Below are 16,682 nucleotides of genomic sequence, written 5' to 3'. Positions count from 1 at the left end.
CAACGCTAACTCAACCCAGGCTATACAAGCCGGCACTGTGCGCGAGCGTGGAGTATATAAGCAGCCCGTAATAATCGATCGTGGAACAGCCGGGAGCAGCCAAGATGTTGCAAACAGTGGTGAAAAGCAGCGCTGAAGGATTTTTTCCTTGACGGCCGAGCAAACGATGCTGTTGGAGCTTTATGAAGAATATAAAGTGACGGTCACAATAACAGACAATACTACTGCCATTAACAGAGCCAGGGAGATGGCATTATGAAACACTGCAGACTGATAAAATGCATGAGTAATTCAACCCTACTTATTGTGTTATTAGTAGTTGTTAATAAGTCAACAATTAGATCAGTAGATACAATAATAATAATAATAATAATAATAACAGCTGTATGTTCACAGTTAGGTGTAGGCTAAGTTCGGAGAACTCACAACTAAAATGAATTTACTGTAAATTGGCCTAACTTGGCAAAGTAACCCTGTCCTATATTAATTATTCTGTTACATGTCAACAGTGGGAATCTGAACAGCCAAAAAAGGACTTGGACAGTGAAAACGTAATAATGTTTGGGCTGTATCTTCATTCTTCAGATTGTGTATAACCATGCACCTTGCTGCAGGACACAGCTGGAACAACTACTGCAGCAAGCAATGATGAAACTGAGAAATAAAATAATAATTGGCAACTTCATAATCAGCTAAGCCTACCCTTTGACATGTTTTCTTTTACAGGATGTCGGCGCGATCTGCAGCGTCATATGCTTATGGGAACTGAAAACCAAAAACTCCATATGGAGACAAAAAGCTAAAAATGTAATAATTAAATTGGAGATAAAGTAACTAGGTATTGATGTAAGTATACATTTTACCACAGCAGAAGGTCCTGGTTTAGACTGCATTTAATGTGTTTTTTTAACAGCTAGAACAAAATGACTGAATAAAGGACTAGTAAAAAACTTTTGCACATTTTTCCTAAATTATACATGTTTAGCTTTCAAATAAAGGGTTCACTCCAAAACAAAAGTTGCGTGAATTAAATAACAGATTGACGGAAATAGGTGTGGAAATTCATGCCTCATCACATTGTGAGAAAAAAGGTCTAAACCATATATGTATACATAACAAGACTAAGTCTAAACTTTTTTTCTTTTTTTTCCCCAGATCTTGAATAACAAAGAGAGAAATACAGACATTCAGGCTTTAAACAAGACATACAAAGAAAAATGTCAGTTACAGTAACTGTAGATTTATATATATATATATATATATATATAAACCCTCATAAGGCACATACAGTATTAGGTGCTAACTTTTATACTATTCTGGGGTTTCCAAAAATAAGCGTAGCAGAGTGTTCACACTTCTTAGTTTGACATCAACTCTAAAGTCTCATTATAAAATTTAAATTCTATTGTAAAAACACTATAGTTAGGTAGGGATTTGGAAAACTTCATCTTGTGGATGTGAAACTTACCATCAGAAGCATAAGATTTGTTCTTTTGGGATATTGTTCCCGCCCGTCAGGAATTAATTGACACACAGCTAAAGTAAGCTCCACAGTTAGTCTGCCCCAGTGCAGGCTAGTTCAGTGGTGTAAGTTACCATGGTTACTGAGCGGGGAGTCGCATAAGCCACTTTGATGGAACGCATCTCTCACTTAAATTAGCAAGGATAATCAAAATAAGCCAGGCTTTTTCTTAATCCACCTTGATGGAACACCCCTCACGACATCATTTAAACAACCACCATGTTTAAAGCTCATGTGTTTCTGTGTACAGATAGCATCTGTCTATATGCGTGTATATGGAAAATATCTATGTGTGTACTCGTATTTCTTCTTAGTCACTGGCTATTATAATTGTTTTGCTTGATTTGATTATAAATAAAAAGATATGCAGATGCAATTTGTCTTTGTTGTTGTTGTTGTTGTTGTGTGTAGTAGCCATTTTATGGTGCTGCTTCAGTATAACTGCAGTAATGTGCAAGTGTTGTATATCAACTTGATTTGAGGATTTTACAGGACTAAAATGAAAATGAATAGAATTAGTTTGTATGTGGCACTTAATAATTCAGTGTGATTACACACAGCTGAGTTAGAATCACAGACCTGAGTTAGTGTATTTTAAAATGAGCCCCCCATGGTCCAACAGCACACGATAAGGAAACATCAGGCAATAACAGTCAAATATTAAGGAAGAATATCAAACAGCACAAGGTAAACTAAAATAATTCAAGTAATGCACTTATATTAAAGCCAATAGTGCAGGACAGCGTAGTATGTATGTCTTCATGCATGCCTCTGTATCAGAGCAACTGTAACGCCAGAACTTCCAACCAGGGACGAATAAAGTATTTCAGATTCTGATGATAAAGAGGCCTAATATAACCTACATGTTGTTTTTACATATTGTTTTTTCATATCAGATTTTAGTGATGGTGACAAAGCACGGCTCAAACAAGCACAATAAAAGTTGAAGAAGAGACTAAAGATGGCAAAGGTGGAATACAAGAAGAAACTGGAGAGAAATCTAAAGAACAGCAACATCCGTGAAATGCGGAGAGGAATCAACACCATCTCTGGTTACAACAACAAAAAAAGCAGGTGATGTAGAAAGAGCTGATGAACTCAACCAGTTCAACAGATTCAATACAGTGGCCCCACCCAATGCCAATGCTCCTCCTCCTCCTCCTCCTCCTCCTCCTCAACATGTGTACACCTCTTACACCTGAGCCTCCACCCTTGTCTGTCACAGAGATGGGGGTGAGGTTGGAACTGGGAAGACTTTGCCCTGGGAAGGCTGCTGGTCCAGATGGTGTGTGTCCAAGGCTGCTCAAGGACTGTGCTGCCCAACTGTGTCAACCTCTCCACAAGATCTTCAACCTCAGTCTACAGTTGGGGTGAGTGCCGGCACTGTGGAAAATTTCCTGTGTTTACTTAATGACTACAGACCAGTAGCCCTCACTTCTCACATCATGAAGACCTTGGAGCGGCTGATTCTACGCCTACTGAGAGCTGAAGTCAAAGACAAACTCGACCCCCTGCAGTTTGCATACAAACAACACATGGTAGTCAACGATGCTGTCCTTGCTCATCTGGAAGAAACTGGTGCTTATGTGAGAATCATGTTCTTTGATTTTTCAAGCGCATTCAACACCATCCAACCCAACATACTCAAAAACAAGTTCACAGAGATGGGAGTGGATCTTTCCTTCATCTCCTGGATCACAGATTACCTGACAGGAAGACCACAGTCTGTCAGGTTGGGGAACTGTGTTTCTGGGACATTAATGAGCAGCACAGGGGCTCCACAAGGGACTGTTCTGGCTCCATTCCTGTTCATACTGAACACAGCGGACTTCAAATACAACTCTGAGTCCTGCCACATCCAGAAGTATTCAGACGACACTGCTATTGTGGCGTGTATCAGGAATGGAGAGGAATCTGAATATAGGGATCTGATAGAAGCCTTCAGTGACTGGAGTCACAAGAACTATCTCCTACTGAACACCTCAAAGACTAAGGAAATGATCATAGATTTCCGCAGGCTCAAGCCCCCTCGGTGTATACCTGGATAATAAGTTGGACTGGTCCCTAAACACTGACGCTGTCTACAAAAAGGAAGGACGCTGTCCTCTTTTTCTTAAGGAAGCTCAGATCTCTGGACATCTGTAGTAAGATGCTGTAGATGTTTTATCAGTCTGTGGTGGTAGTGTGTTGTTTTTTGCTGCAGTCTGCTGGGGAGGCAGCATCAGACACAGAGATGAAGGCCGTTGGACAGACTGGTCTAAAGAGCTGGTTCTGTGGTTGGAGCCAGGTTGGACACACTGGAGGAGGTGGTGGAGAGATGCACTGTCAAGATGTTCCAGGCCATCCTGAAATACCCAGATCATCCGCTACACAAACCATTTATGGACAAAAAAACAGCAGTGGACGGAGAGATACAAAAGATCCTTGGTAACACTTTATAATAACTATCCGTTATAACTAGTTAATAGATCATTAGTAAACTGTTAATTAATGAGTTATTAATGACTTGTTAAGTGTTTGTTAATAGCTTGTTAAGGATTTATAACGATGCCTTGTAAATAGTTAATAGACCATTAATAAACTGTTAGTTAATGAGTTATAAATGACTTGTTAACTGTATGTTGATGATTTATAACTATACCTTATAAACTAGGAATAGATCATGAACAAGCTATTAGTGAATTACTTACTAATGACTTGTTAAATATCAGTTAATGGTTTATATATGTTATTGGGACGTTATTCTAAAGTTGCAACTATTCCTCATTTATTAACTGTTAGTAAATGAGGAATAGTTGCAACTTTAGAATAACGTCCCAATAACATACATTAGCTAATAACTAATACTTAACTAATATATTAACTCATACTTTACAGATAAGTTGTGAATAGTTTGTTAACCATCTACTAATACCAGTGAAACTTTGTAGAACAGCAAATGGGTGGAACAAGTTCAAGGTTTTTGTACCTCAACCTTGTTCCACCCATAGGCTTTTCTGTGTACTGTATTTTACCAAAGACACACCACAGATGAAATGTTGAACATTGTGTTTAATGTATAGAAACACACAAACTGAGCCATCACATGGCAGAACAGCAGTATACAACAGTATACAACAGTATACAAACCCATGAGGTTTGGGCACTTTTAGGACATGAAAACAAAATAAATCAAAATCAATACGTGTGTGTGTGTGTGTGTGTGTGTGTGTTTATATATATATATATATATAAAATTAAATCTATACTTAAATCTTACCCGAGCTAAAACTGAACTGCTCTAGGGCACCTTCCCACAGTGACACAACCTACAATTTCTTGAACAGAGGAATCAGTTTCCCCTTTTTCTTTAGCTGTTCAACATCCCTCAAAAGGTTTGGGTCATTCACCAACACTTCTAGACATTTTTTTGCAAAGTCCTGCAGTCGTTGCTGCGGTGTATGTGCAACCAGCAACTCCTTGAACTTCTTTGGGGCCACAACAGCCAGCTCACAAATCGGGGCATTGGCGGCGACGGTGTTTCTGTCGACACCGACTTTTCGATATGTCACACTCAGCTTTCTTCCTTTCTTGTACACCTTAAGGACTTTCCTGTATCTCTTGATGATCTCCTTAGGATGACGTGCTGAAACAGATAGAAATTTAGTTAAGTATAACAAACATACAAGTAGTGAATCGACACAGGGAAACACACACATAGATGCAAAGTGGTTGCAAAAAGTAATGAAGATTACATGGGCACAGAGCAATTGGATGGTCCAAGATAATATACCCACCAGGAAGTACGTAAAAATAAACTTTATACAGAGAGAGAGAGAGAGAGAGACAGAGAGAGAGACAGAGACAGACACACACAGACAGACAGACACACACACACACAGAGAGAGAGAGAGACACAGAGAGAGAGAGAGAGAGAGAGAGAGAGAGAGAGAGAGAGAGACAGACAGAGACAGAGACAAACAGACGTTGTGATGTCTACATGCCTGACACATGAGGGGAGCAGCCTTATTGCCTTCCTCTCTTTACATTTACGTCTCTGCTTGTCACGTTGCCTTTTTTTCTTCTCTTTTTTCTTCCTCTTGTCCTTTTTCTTGTGACTCTGGTGGTGGTGCTTCTTTTTCTTCTTGCGTCTTTTCTTCGATTTCTTGTCTGAATCGGACAAATCAGTTGATGAGGATGAGGAGCTGGATGAAGAGGATGAAGAGGAGCTAGATGAAGAGGATGAAGAGGAGTTGGATGGACTGGAGGATGAAGAGACAGAAGATGCACCAGGAGACGGGCTGGCTGAGGAAGATGTGTCAATTGTCCCACCATCATCTGTATCGACAACATAACAGAAAATACAATACCAAATGCATTACTAACTATGATGATACAGGTCAACTCACATACATTCTTATCAACATTTACATTTATTAAGACTTTCAGTTTCACTGATTCATCAAATTGTGATCTCATCAGTTGGACATATGTGTCTGCTGTCAATCAATGCTACAGATATTATCTTCAAGGTATTAACTGTACATGTGTATTGTTTGGGTAATAACACGCTCATGATCTGATGAATTTCTTGTCACTGTGAAATGTTGGCCTTTCTTCCACTCAATTGTATATATGTTAGTGGTGGGCCGTTATCGGCGTTAACGTGCTGCGTTAACTCGAGACTCTTATCGGGCAATAAAAAAAATATCCCCGTTAATCTATTCTCAAAGTTGGGTTGGGTCAGAAAATCCGCTAGCAATATGCAGTATTAAAAACTACTTTGTCTGTTTAAAATTCCTTTTAACTCATTCCGAATAGTTTCTGAACTGTCTGTGCTGTGTTTGAGTCCATGCTGGACGGAGCCTTGGCCGGGCATCTCCCTCTGTCCCCCTCCCCTCGGACAGAGCCCGGTGCGCCCAGCCTTTGAAACGTGTACTGCACGTTTAATGTCTTTACGTTTGTTGCAAAATGTCCCAGTTAAAATCAGTAGGAGAGTATGCTTTGCAGTTGTGTTTCATGTTATTTTTTTTAATTTTAACGATACAGAACAGCTCGGAAAAGAAACTGCTTATGAACTAACGACCGGAGATTTACCTCAGCAGTACGTGAGTGCGCATGCGCGTCTACTTCGAAACCCAGCGGTTGCTATGGGGATCGGTGCGTACTACTACTTTCACCTCTGCTTTTAGTCATTATTTAGGTAGCACACACATTATGAATGGCTTCGGCAGAATATAAATGAGCCATTTATTAATCTCACTGTAGTCTTGGAATTAATCTAGATTAATCTAGATTAAAAAAATTAATCTATGCCCACCACTAATATATATTTTACAAAGCACCCAAGTATCATTGTCAGGTGTGCAAAGATGTTTTTCCAAGAAAGTATTAGGCCTACTTACTCTGACCAACTTGTTGGCGGAGGGAGTCTCTCTCCTCAGTCAGGTCACTGATTTTTTCTGTGACTGTGTGCTGCTTCATCTTGGCCTCACAGAGCTTAAGCTGCTTCTTCTTAAAATGTAAAAATGCTGTAGGAGCTACAGTTGCCTCAGTATCTGGAATGATAGGATAGAGAATTAAAAAAGCTCTAATCATAAAAGCCAGGTGAAGGTAAAATAAAATAATGAGCAGCTGGCTCTAGATATCTGCTAGATAACAAAAAGAAAAGCCTATGGGTAGATAACAAGCAGTCTTGCTTACCGTCACCGTTGTTGTCCACGTGCACAGCATAGTCCACAGGTGTAGTTTTCTTTTTACTGAAAGTACCCGCTGTTGACTTCTTTCTCTTTCTCCCGACAGTTGCTGGATTTATCTTGGTATTTTGCGCATCGCCGCTGGGAACATTGGTATCGAACATTTTACCAGACTGTGTATTCATACTTTGAAATCAATGCTAACGCTGCTAAATGCTAAAGCTGCCCATGCAATAAGTGAGCGAAGGATGGGCGTGTCTGTCTAGGTTGTCACCGGTTGTCACTCATCAAATAACAGTGGTGATGCGAGGTGATTGACAAGTTGACAACCAGCCAATATGATGGAGGAGGCCGGATGGCTCCGCCTCCAACCCGTGAATACAATTATGATTGGCTTGTTTCACTCTCGTCACCCCCGACCGCTAATACGAAATATTCTGGCGGGAGCTAGTCACAGAGACTCGTGAAGCTTGTATGATGTGTGTGGAAAGAACAGAGGATAAGAAAATAGGTAGGCCCTAATCAAGTAATATTGTAATATCGTAGCCAAAGAATGCCTGGTTTAGCCACTGAGCTAAGAGAACTTATTGAAGGCAGAACTAAATCTAAAAGAAAACACAGAGAAATAATCAAATGGATGCAGAAGAAAAGGCTTCTAAGAAGACGGATGAGATGCCAAAAATGCAAACACAAGATGAAATTCAAGGAATCAGTTTGTGTGGACAACTATGCATGGTAAGTTTTATTTTTATTGCATGAAATGAAATTTATTTAATTGTGAGCTATTAAGAGTGCCCAATATATCTTAATTCATGTTAACATTAATTTCTAGAAATACACTACTAAACACTACACTAGGGCGTTGTGAGCTTATAGATCTGCTATTTTCAGAAAAAAATACTGAAAAAAATTCTTCTTTTGAACTTTTGAAACATATTAACACACATTTTATGGGGGTTCCTGGCACAAAATATTTTCAGATGGGGTCCATGGCCAAATACACATTAATTTGGGGGTCCTTGACATGAAAATGCTCTAGCCACTACCCTGGTCTGTGTCATTCTTATCTTTATTTGTATATATCTTCAGGGTTTGTAAACACCATAACCACAGAGGGAGGAAACTGAAGAGGTCAATTAGACACAAATCTATATTCAGCAAGTCAAAGGTCTCCCTCTTCAACTGGATGCGCTTTGTGTACAGGTACGCTATGGCATAGGTATATGATTTTAGTCTGTCTGTCTATGATGAAAAGTGTTTATTTCAATAGAAATACTGTATAACTATGCTGTCATAAACAATAACTGGAGACTATGTAGTAAAGCTTGTGATTTTTATGTTATGGAGCATCTCTAGACTCATGATGATAACAGGTGCTTGGAGTTATTTCACTTTTGTGATTTATTTTGCTAAAAGGTGTAATTTACAGCTTGAATTCTTAACAGCTTATGGAAATATGTTTAATTGCTGTTACTTATGGGATGCTGTGTTGGTCAGCATTAGGCCTGGTGGAGCAACATGAGTGTCTGACCCTGCCTCTTGAAGCTCATTGGCAATTGGCTCTCTCAATCTATTGGCTCTGGCAATTAATATTAGAAATAGGATTATACAAATATCCTACAGTATTATTAGTCCCAAATGTATTGACAGAGCTCTGTAGAAAATACCACACAACATATTTTCCATCATTATTGCTGTTTTTGTCAACACAGTAGTGCACAATTGTCATATCTTGGGGTGCAGTAGATGCAAACTTTGTGTATCAAACCAAAAAGATCAAAAGAACTGTGGTATAATAATTATTTGCAGATTTGCACAAGGCCTGCGTCTACGTCAAGTGGACATGATCAATGATGACATCTCTGGAAGCTCAGCAACCCTGTCCAAGATGGCTCAAAAGCTGCGAGATGTGTGCTCTACTGCGATGGACAGATATCAGCAAGCAAAGGGCCAGCACATTGGGGGGCGCCAGCAGTTTGTCACCGTTGATGAGAGCCACTTCAGACACAAAAGAAAGGCAAGCAGCAAGCACTATTATCAAGATAGTAATGCACATTACCATTGAATGACAGATTATTCCTTTTGTTTAAAGAAGAATAATTCCTAATATTTGATGTTTTCAACGGTACGGACGGGGACGAATGGCTGGTGGTTGGAAGAGGAAGAAGTGGGTGTTTGGGATGCTAGGTGTGAACCGTAGAGGGAGAAGACATGCAAAGCCTGTTCTTCGCTTAGTCGAGAGGAGAAGAAGGAGAGATCTGGTGCCACTTATAGCTCACCATGTTAAAGTGGGAGCTACAATAATAAGTGATGAGTGGCGGGCTTATCGCAATGCTTTACCTCAGCTGGGTTACACCCATTTCACTGTCAATCACAGTGTGTCATATGTCGATGCCCAAACAGGTGCACATACTCAGCACATAGAGAGGGCCTGGAGAACGGTTAAGGAAAATGTGTAGAGACTCAGGGGGAATCGTACAGAGGAGTTACTGGTAGACCATCTCAGAGTTATTGAATGGCATGAGTGGCTTGCCCGTAAGCATCGCAAAGGGCCATTAGGACGGATAATCCATGACATTGCTGTGATGTATGGACATTAAATGTCCCTCTGTAATTCTGTTTATCCAGTGTTTAGCACAAAACGTGCCCAAACCTCATGGGTTTGTATACTGTTGTATACTGTTGTATACTGCTGTTCTGCCATGTGATGGCTCAGTTTGTGTGTTTCTATACATTAAACACAATGTTCAACATTTCATCTGTGGTGTGTCTTTGGTAAAATACAGTACACATAAAAGCCTATGGGTGGAACAAGGTTGAGGTACAAAAATTTGATATTTTAAATATCACATCTGTGCTGCCCCACTTGCACGTTTTCGCCTGAGGGTGGCAGTGTTATAACAAGAGCGAGTTCATAAGCCAACAAAAGTCTGCAGCCGAAATATAACAGTGGAGGTCTGTAAAGAGTAAAGAGAACATATGCCTGTGAGTATGAGTGGTGTATGTTGCCGTTGTTGCTATTTATATAAGCTGACAGTTGTTCTATATTTTCGTTGTTATGACGATGCTAATTTGTTAGCCTGTATATGGGGTTTTGCATTGTTCGTTAGCATTAAGCTAGCGGACTTTATTACTTGTTATTATAATGACAGTGGAGTGCTGTTTCAAGTTATTGAATATCCATAGAGCTATATAAGGATACATATAACGTGACTTTTCTTTTGTTGTATGTATTTCAGTTTTACAGTAAACTTCAATTGGGAGAAATAAACCTTGAAGAAAAGAGCCTCTCATTGAAGAACTGTTCGCTATCTGCCAAACTAACACTCATCCTACGTCAGGGAGGGCAGAATAACATCAAATTTCTGTACCTTGAACTTGTTCCACCCATTTGCTGTTCTACAAAGTTTCACTGGTATTAGTAGATGGTTAACAAACTATTAACAACTGATCTGTAAAGTGTGAGTTAATATATTAGTTAAGTATTAGTTATTAGCTAATGTATGTTATTGGGACGCTATTCTAAAGTTGCAACTATTCCTCATTTACTAACAGTTAATAAATGAGGAATAGTTGCAACTTTAGAATAACGTCCCAATAACATATATAAACCATTAACTGATACTTAACAAGTCATTAGTAAGTAATTCACTAATAGCTTGTTCATGATCTATTCCTAGTTTATAAGGTATAGTTATAAATCATTAACATACAGTTAACAAGTCATTTAAAACTCATTAACTAACAGTTTATTAATGGTCTATTAACTATTTATAAGGCATTGTTATAAATCCTTAACAAGCTATTAACAAACACTTAACAAGTCATTAATAACTCATTAATTAACAGTTTACTAATGATCTATTAACTAGTTATAACGGATAGTTATTATAAAGTGTTACCAGATCCTTCGCTCCTACAGCCATCAGGCTGTCTCATTCTAACAGAGCTAACAGACTAACTGAATTTCCCCCCGGGGATAAATAAAGTAATTTTGATTTGATTTGATTTGATTATTTTTCAATGGTAAATTCTGAATGGGAAGTGTGTTTTTTAAGAAAGAGAAGAGAGCCTTAAGCTCCAACTGCAGACTTAACAAGCTTTTTGTATAAATGTGTCGCTCTCACTTTTATCTCCCTTTTTAGCAGATTACATTAGTGAGTGTAAATGGATATCGTCACCGTTAGTCAGCGACGTACACACTTACACCGGTAGTGTCTACCAAGGGGGGTCTGCTGTAGAAACACATCATTAATGACAACATAGTAACACAGCTGGGATCATATTAAATATGTCTTCATAGGACAAGTTAGAATAATGACAAAAACTCTATTAACACACTATTTAAAAGTCCTCACGTGTGTACAACAACATTATAATGTGTTACAAACCATTTATTAATAATAATCTAAATAGAGGAGGTTTAGTGTGAAAATTGCCTCAAACTCCTGAAAATTGTCTCTGGACACCTGAATGTGTGACAGCATTTTATAAAGCTTTTATTCAAAGTGTGATAATGACCACAATACTCACTTCAGTGTCTGCAGTCGACAACGAGGATCTGCCAAGAACTCACAAAGGTCTTTGACATCACTGGCTGTGAAATTATTTCCTGACAGATCCAGGACTCTCAGGTGGGCAGGGTTTGACTTCAGACTGGAAGTCAGAGCAGCAAAGCCTCTCTCTGTAAACTTACAGTCAACCAGTCTGTTGGGAGAAACAGTTTTAACTTATAGGAGTTAACATGCAGTGGCAGCTCCAGACCCTGACCTCTGACCCCATGGCTGAACTTTTCCAACATATGAGTCAAGGATACATCAGCTAATTCTGTTGTCATTTCACTCAGCTAGCACCTGACCTGATGACTCAACACCTATAAAAGGACGTTACACAAAAATAAGTTTCATTATTTTTTAGTTTTAGCTTGACACATTTTTACAGGTTTTGATTGACACGTTTCAAGATGTGAGGGAAGAGGTGAGGCCGGATTCTCATCTATAAACGACTGACTCACTGTCCTGGAAATCTGCTCAGAAAATTCCATCTTTTAACAATAGCTGAAGATCAGAAAAACATCTCTTACAGGAAAAAGTGACACACACACACACACACACACACATCTGGATGTTCATACCTGAGTGTTTGGAGTTTGCAGTTGGGACTTTTTAGACCTTCAGAGAGCTGCTCCACCCCAGAGTCCTGCAGTCTGTTTCTGCTCAGGTCTAACTCCTCCAGACCAGAAGACTTCAAGCTGAGAACTGATGAAATATTTCTGCAACTTCTGTCTGTGAGGTAACAGTCACTCAACCTGTAGGGAAAAACAAAATGATTGTTAACATTGAGCAAACATTCCTCTGCTGTCCTTCTGTACTCAAACATCAGCTGAGAGATTAAGGTCTGTTGGGTTCCTTGAGGTCTGATACTTACAAAGCTGTCTTTGATGCTTTGAGCACTGGCAGCAGCCTCTCCAGAACTGCATCTGATCTGTGGTGTTCCTTCAGGTCAAAGACATCCAGGTCATCATTGGAAACAAGCAGCTGGAAGGCCAGAGCTGACCAGTGTTCAGGTAACAGCTTACTAGCATCTCCTGAGCTCAGATAAAGTTGGACTTGCTCGACCAGAGACCGGTCACCCAACTCATTCAAACAATGGAACAGATTGATGCTCTTGTTGATGTTGGACATGTTCTTGATCTTCTCGTGAATGTACTTGATTGTCTTCTTGTTGCTCTGTTGAAGAATTCCTTTGAATTTCAATTCTTCCTGAAGAAGCTTCTGACTTTTATCCTGTGACAGGCCGAGCAGGAAGCGCAGGAACAAGTCCCATTGTCCCAGATTGTTGTCCAAAGCCAGATCCACTGCGCTCTTCTGTAGGGAGAAGAGAGGAAACTGTGCTTCTTCTGTCGAGTTGGTGAGCAGATTTACTCTGCTGGATCTCAAGGTCCGTCGGCGGAAAAGAGGAAACTGTGTTTTCTTTGTCAGGTTGCTGAGCAGATTTTCTCCCCTATCGATGAAGGTCTGTAAGACATACAGAGCTGCAAGAAACTCATGAACAGTTAAATGTATGAAAGAGTAAATATCTTGTTTGTGAAGTCCAGACTCTTTTCTGATTATCTCTGTACAAACTCCTGAAAAAACTGTAGCTTGTTTCGAGTCAATCTCACACTTTTCTACGTCTTCTTTCTTGAAGATGATGTTGCCCTTCTGTAGCTGTTCAAATGCCAGCTTTCCCAATTTCATGATGACTTCTTTGTCCGATTCACCTTCCTCATAATCCTTCTGGTGTTTCAGCTCCGTCTGGATGATCAGGAAGTGTGTGTACATTCCAGTCAGAGTCTTGGGCAACTCACCTTTGTGAGTTTCTGTTAAGAGACTCTGGAGAGTCGAGGCTGAAATCCAACAGAAGACTGGGATGTGGCACATGATGTAGAGACTTCTCAGTGGCTTTGACTGAAGATGATTGAGTATCTTCTGAGACATGTTTTTGTCAGTAACTTTCTTCTGAAAGTACTCCTTCTTCTGGTCATTGTTGAAGCCTCGTACCTCGGTCACTCTGTTGAAGACCTCAGGAGGAATCTTAGTGGCTGCAGCTGGTCTACTTGTGATCCAGATCGAGGCTTTGTGCAGCAGGTTCCCTGAGATTAAGTTTGTAAGCAGGACGTCTAATGTTGTGAGCTTTGTAACATCTCTGCACTTCTTAATTTTCTTGAAATCCAGAGGTAACTGGCTTTCATCAAGGCCATCAAAGATGAACAAAACACTTGAACTGTTGTAGTCTGATGGTTTCAAATCCTCCACTTCTTCGAAATGGGAACTAACTAACGACACAAGAGAACAGTCCTCTTTTATTAAATTCAAGTCTCTGAATGTGAATGGAAATACAAAGTCAGTAGTTTGGTTGGCTTCTCCGGTCGCCCAGTCCTGAGTGAATTTCTGCACAGCTACCGACTTTCCAATGCCAGCGATTCCCTTCGTCAGAACTCTTTGAGGAGGGCTTTCTTCGCCTGGTAAAGGTTTAAAAATGTCACTGAGCTGGATGTTCTTCTCCTCACTCGGACTCCGTTTGCATTCTAACTCGATCACTTCATGTTCACTATGAACCTCCCCACTGCCTCCTCTTGTGATGTAAAGCTCTGTATAGATCTTGTTTAAAGGGGTCAAACATTCTTCGTCCTTTGTTCCCTCAGATATATCCTTCGTTCGATTTTCAAGGAACATTTTCAGTGCATCTCGGCACCTTCGGATTTTTGCTAAAAGATGAATAAAAATCATGTTTACATTATAGTTTGAAAAGTTAAGAATTAAACATGATCCAGTCCAGGTAAAGACTCAAGTCCTGGTTTTGGCTCAGATCCGCATCTACTTGGATCTCTGGTTCATATAAATGTCAGAAGAATTTCTGAATTAACCAAACCAGGCTACAGAATAATGATTAAAAACATCTCATTCATTTTAGATTGATATACTAACAAGATGTGAAGATGCCAGTGAGGTAGCAAGATTCAAGTCAGCTTTCATTTAGGAAGCTAAACGTCATGTCATCTGCACAACACTCATAATATTCATTCTGGTTGGGTTTCATAGCAGAAGTAAGGCAACTTTTCATCATGTGGTTTTAAAAAATTAGTTTAACATATTGCATATGTTAACAGTCTTCAGACAGCACAATACCTTCAGTTTTGTCAGAAACGGCTTCAGTGTCCTCTGTCGTGCTGGGAGACTGAACTGAAACACAAACATAGAACATCTATTGAGAAATATTTAAATGCATTTGAATGATTATAATTCAACACAGCATAAACTTCAACATAAATATGGCATTTATTTGATTTATAAAATGAGGGGAAGCATTTACCATATGTGTTGTTGACAGTGATGTTTATATTCTCTGCTTTAACATCTGTTAACTGAGGTGCGACAGCGACACCTCCAGACTGGGCGCTGATTGTTTGGTGTCCTGCTTCTCTCTGAGTTAGAGCTGTTTGAAAATAGACAAATAAACCAAAGTTGTCAAAGGGTTTCAGAGATTCTGATTTGTTAGTGCTGACTTATGAGACCTGAAAAATCAACAACAAATGAGCTTAATGGTACATGGGACACATTTAAATCTAAATTGACCATTGAAATGGTTCCAAGTTAAAAATGTGAGCAAAGTAGAAAAACTGAACCAGATATTTGCTGCCAAATTCATCAGTTGGAAGATCTAAACTCTGCCTCAGAATAAAGTCATTTAAAACATTTCCCTGTTTCCTTTTTTTCAAGAGTATTTAAAGTCAACTGTTTCTGAAGCTTTGTTCCCAGCATGGTAGCTGTGTTGTCAAGACCAGCAGCTCCTGGTTGGGTAACCAGGCCAACTAGGGAGACCGGGACTCTGTCCTGGGTCAGGTCTGGGAGGGGGTGATCTCCCGATAGCTAGACCTACACCCATGAGTCCCAGTTGGGCTCAGCGTGAAGAAATGACACGGTGCTTCGTGGGCCTTGTGAGTCTGTCCATTCTTTTTTAAATGTTTCAGCTGTTTGTGCACACCAACATATCATAAACACCAACAGCATCTTCACTAAAACATACATTAACCTGAATCTTAACAACAGGATTCACAGCACATTAACAATAAAGCGCTCTCAATCGCAGACAAGAGAAATATTTAAGCCTCCTGCTGCATAACAATTGTCTCTACACGCATCACCTTTTTTTACACATTGTTGATGGTGGCCTTGTGAGCTGGCGAGGCCGGCTCTACGCAGGGGCAAGAGGGGGCAGAGACCCCTTAAATAAATGTCTTGCCCCCTCAAATCAAAATGAAAAATCCGCTGAAAGAGGGACAAACGATACAGTGTCGGCTTCCCTCTCATCTCTCTGTCCCTCCGCTGTGCATGTATTCACAGGGTGCGCAGCACGCACACACACACACATGCACACACCCCTCAGCCCTCAGTAAACATCCAATCACTGTTGCAGTATGCAAATGAGCCAAGACATAACCTGACAGTGTAGTGTCAGGTTTCAGCACGGCCACGGAGTGGGTTAGCAGCAGCGTTACAAGCACAGAGATGCGTGCCCAAGTCCACTGCATGTGATAAACTGAAGACAAGTAACCTGTGTCTGACGGACCCCTACGTAAAGCCCTGCGCCAGGCTGTAGTTCTATACTGTATACTGTTTGGTTTTTTTTCAAGCTCCAGCTTCCAGCAGCTCACAAAGAGAAAGTTAAGCAGCTAGCACCTTTAGCATCAGCAAGCACTGCTTCTCCTGCAACAGCTCCCTCCATCCCCCCAACAAGTGCTCTCCCAATGCAGTCTGTTCAGCTACCCAGTGACTTAAATGGCAATGCACCATCTCAGCCAATACTGGGTAGCTACCCAAAGCGTGCATTTGGTACAACATTGAGATCATTCAATCTTGCCTGGTACCGCACACGACCATGGCTAGAGTATTCTGCTTCTGTTTCCCCTGTTGAAAATATGGCAGTGCTGTTAATGAGAGGAC

At 40.1% G+C, this 16,682-nt stretch overlaps 1 protein-coding gene across 1 annotated transcript in view; it reads right to left on the bottom strand.

Moving 5' to 3' along the window:
• The window catches only part of LOC131970255 (NACHT, LRR and PYD domains-containing protein 12-like), a 31,763-nt gene extending 16,139 nt beyond the window's left edge, over positions 1–15,624 (bottom strand). The window contains exons 1-5 of the mRNA XM_059331612.1: positions 15,552–15,624; positions 14,868–14,921; positions 12,625–14,446; positions 12,332–12,505; positions 11,731–11,904 (exon numbers count right to left, since the gene is read on the bottom strand). Coding sequence (XP_059187595.1) covers positions 11,731–11,904; positions 12,332–12,505; positions 12,625–14,446; positions 14,868–14,921; positions 15,552–15,624 — 2,297 coding nt within the window. The remainder of the gene's footprint in view (positions 1–11,730; positions 11,905–12,331; positions 12,506–12,624; positions 14,447–14,867; positions 14,922–15,551) is intronic.
• Positions 15,625–16,682: the final 1,058 nt, after the last annotated feature.

The sequence above is a fragment of the Centropristis striata genome, chromosome 1, assembly GCF_030273125.1.
Source record: "Centropristis striata isolate RG_2023a ecotype Rhode Island chromosome 1, C.striata_1.0, whole genome shotgun sequence".
NCBI lineage: Eukaryota > Metazoa > Chordata > Actinopteri > Perciformes > Serranidae > Centropristis > Centropristis striata.
The sequence above is the reverse complement of the archived record's forward strand: the minus strand, read 5'-3'. Positions and strand labels throughout refer to the sequence as shown.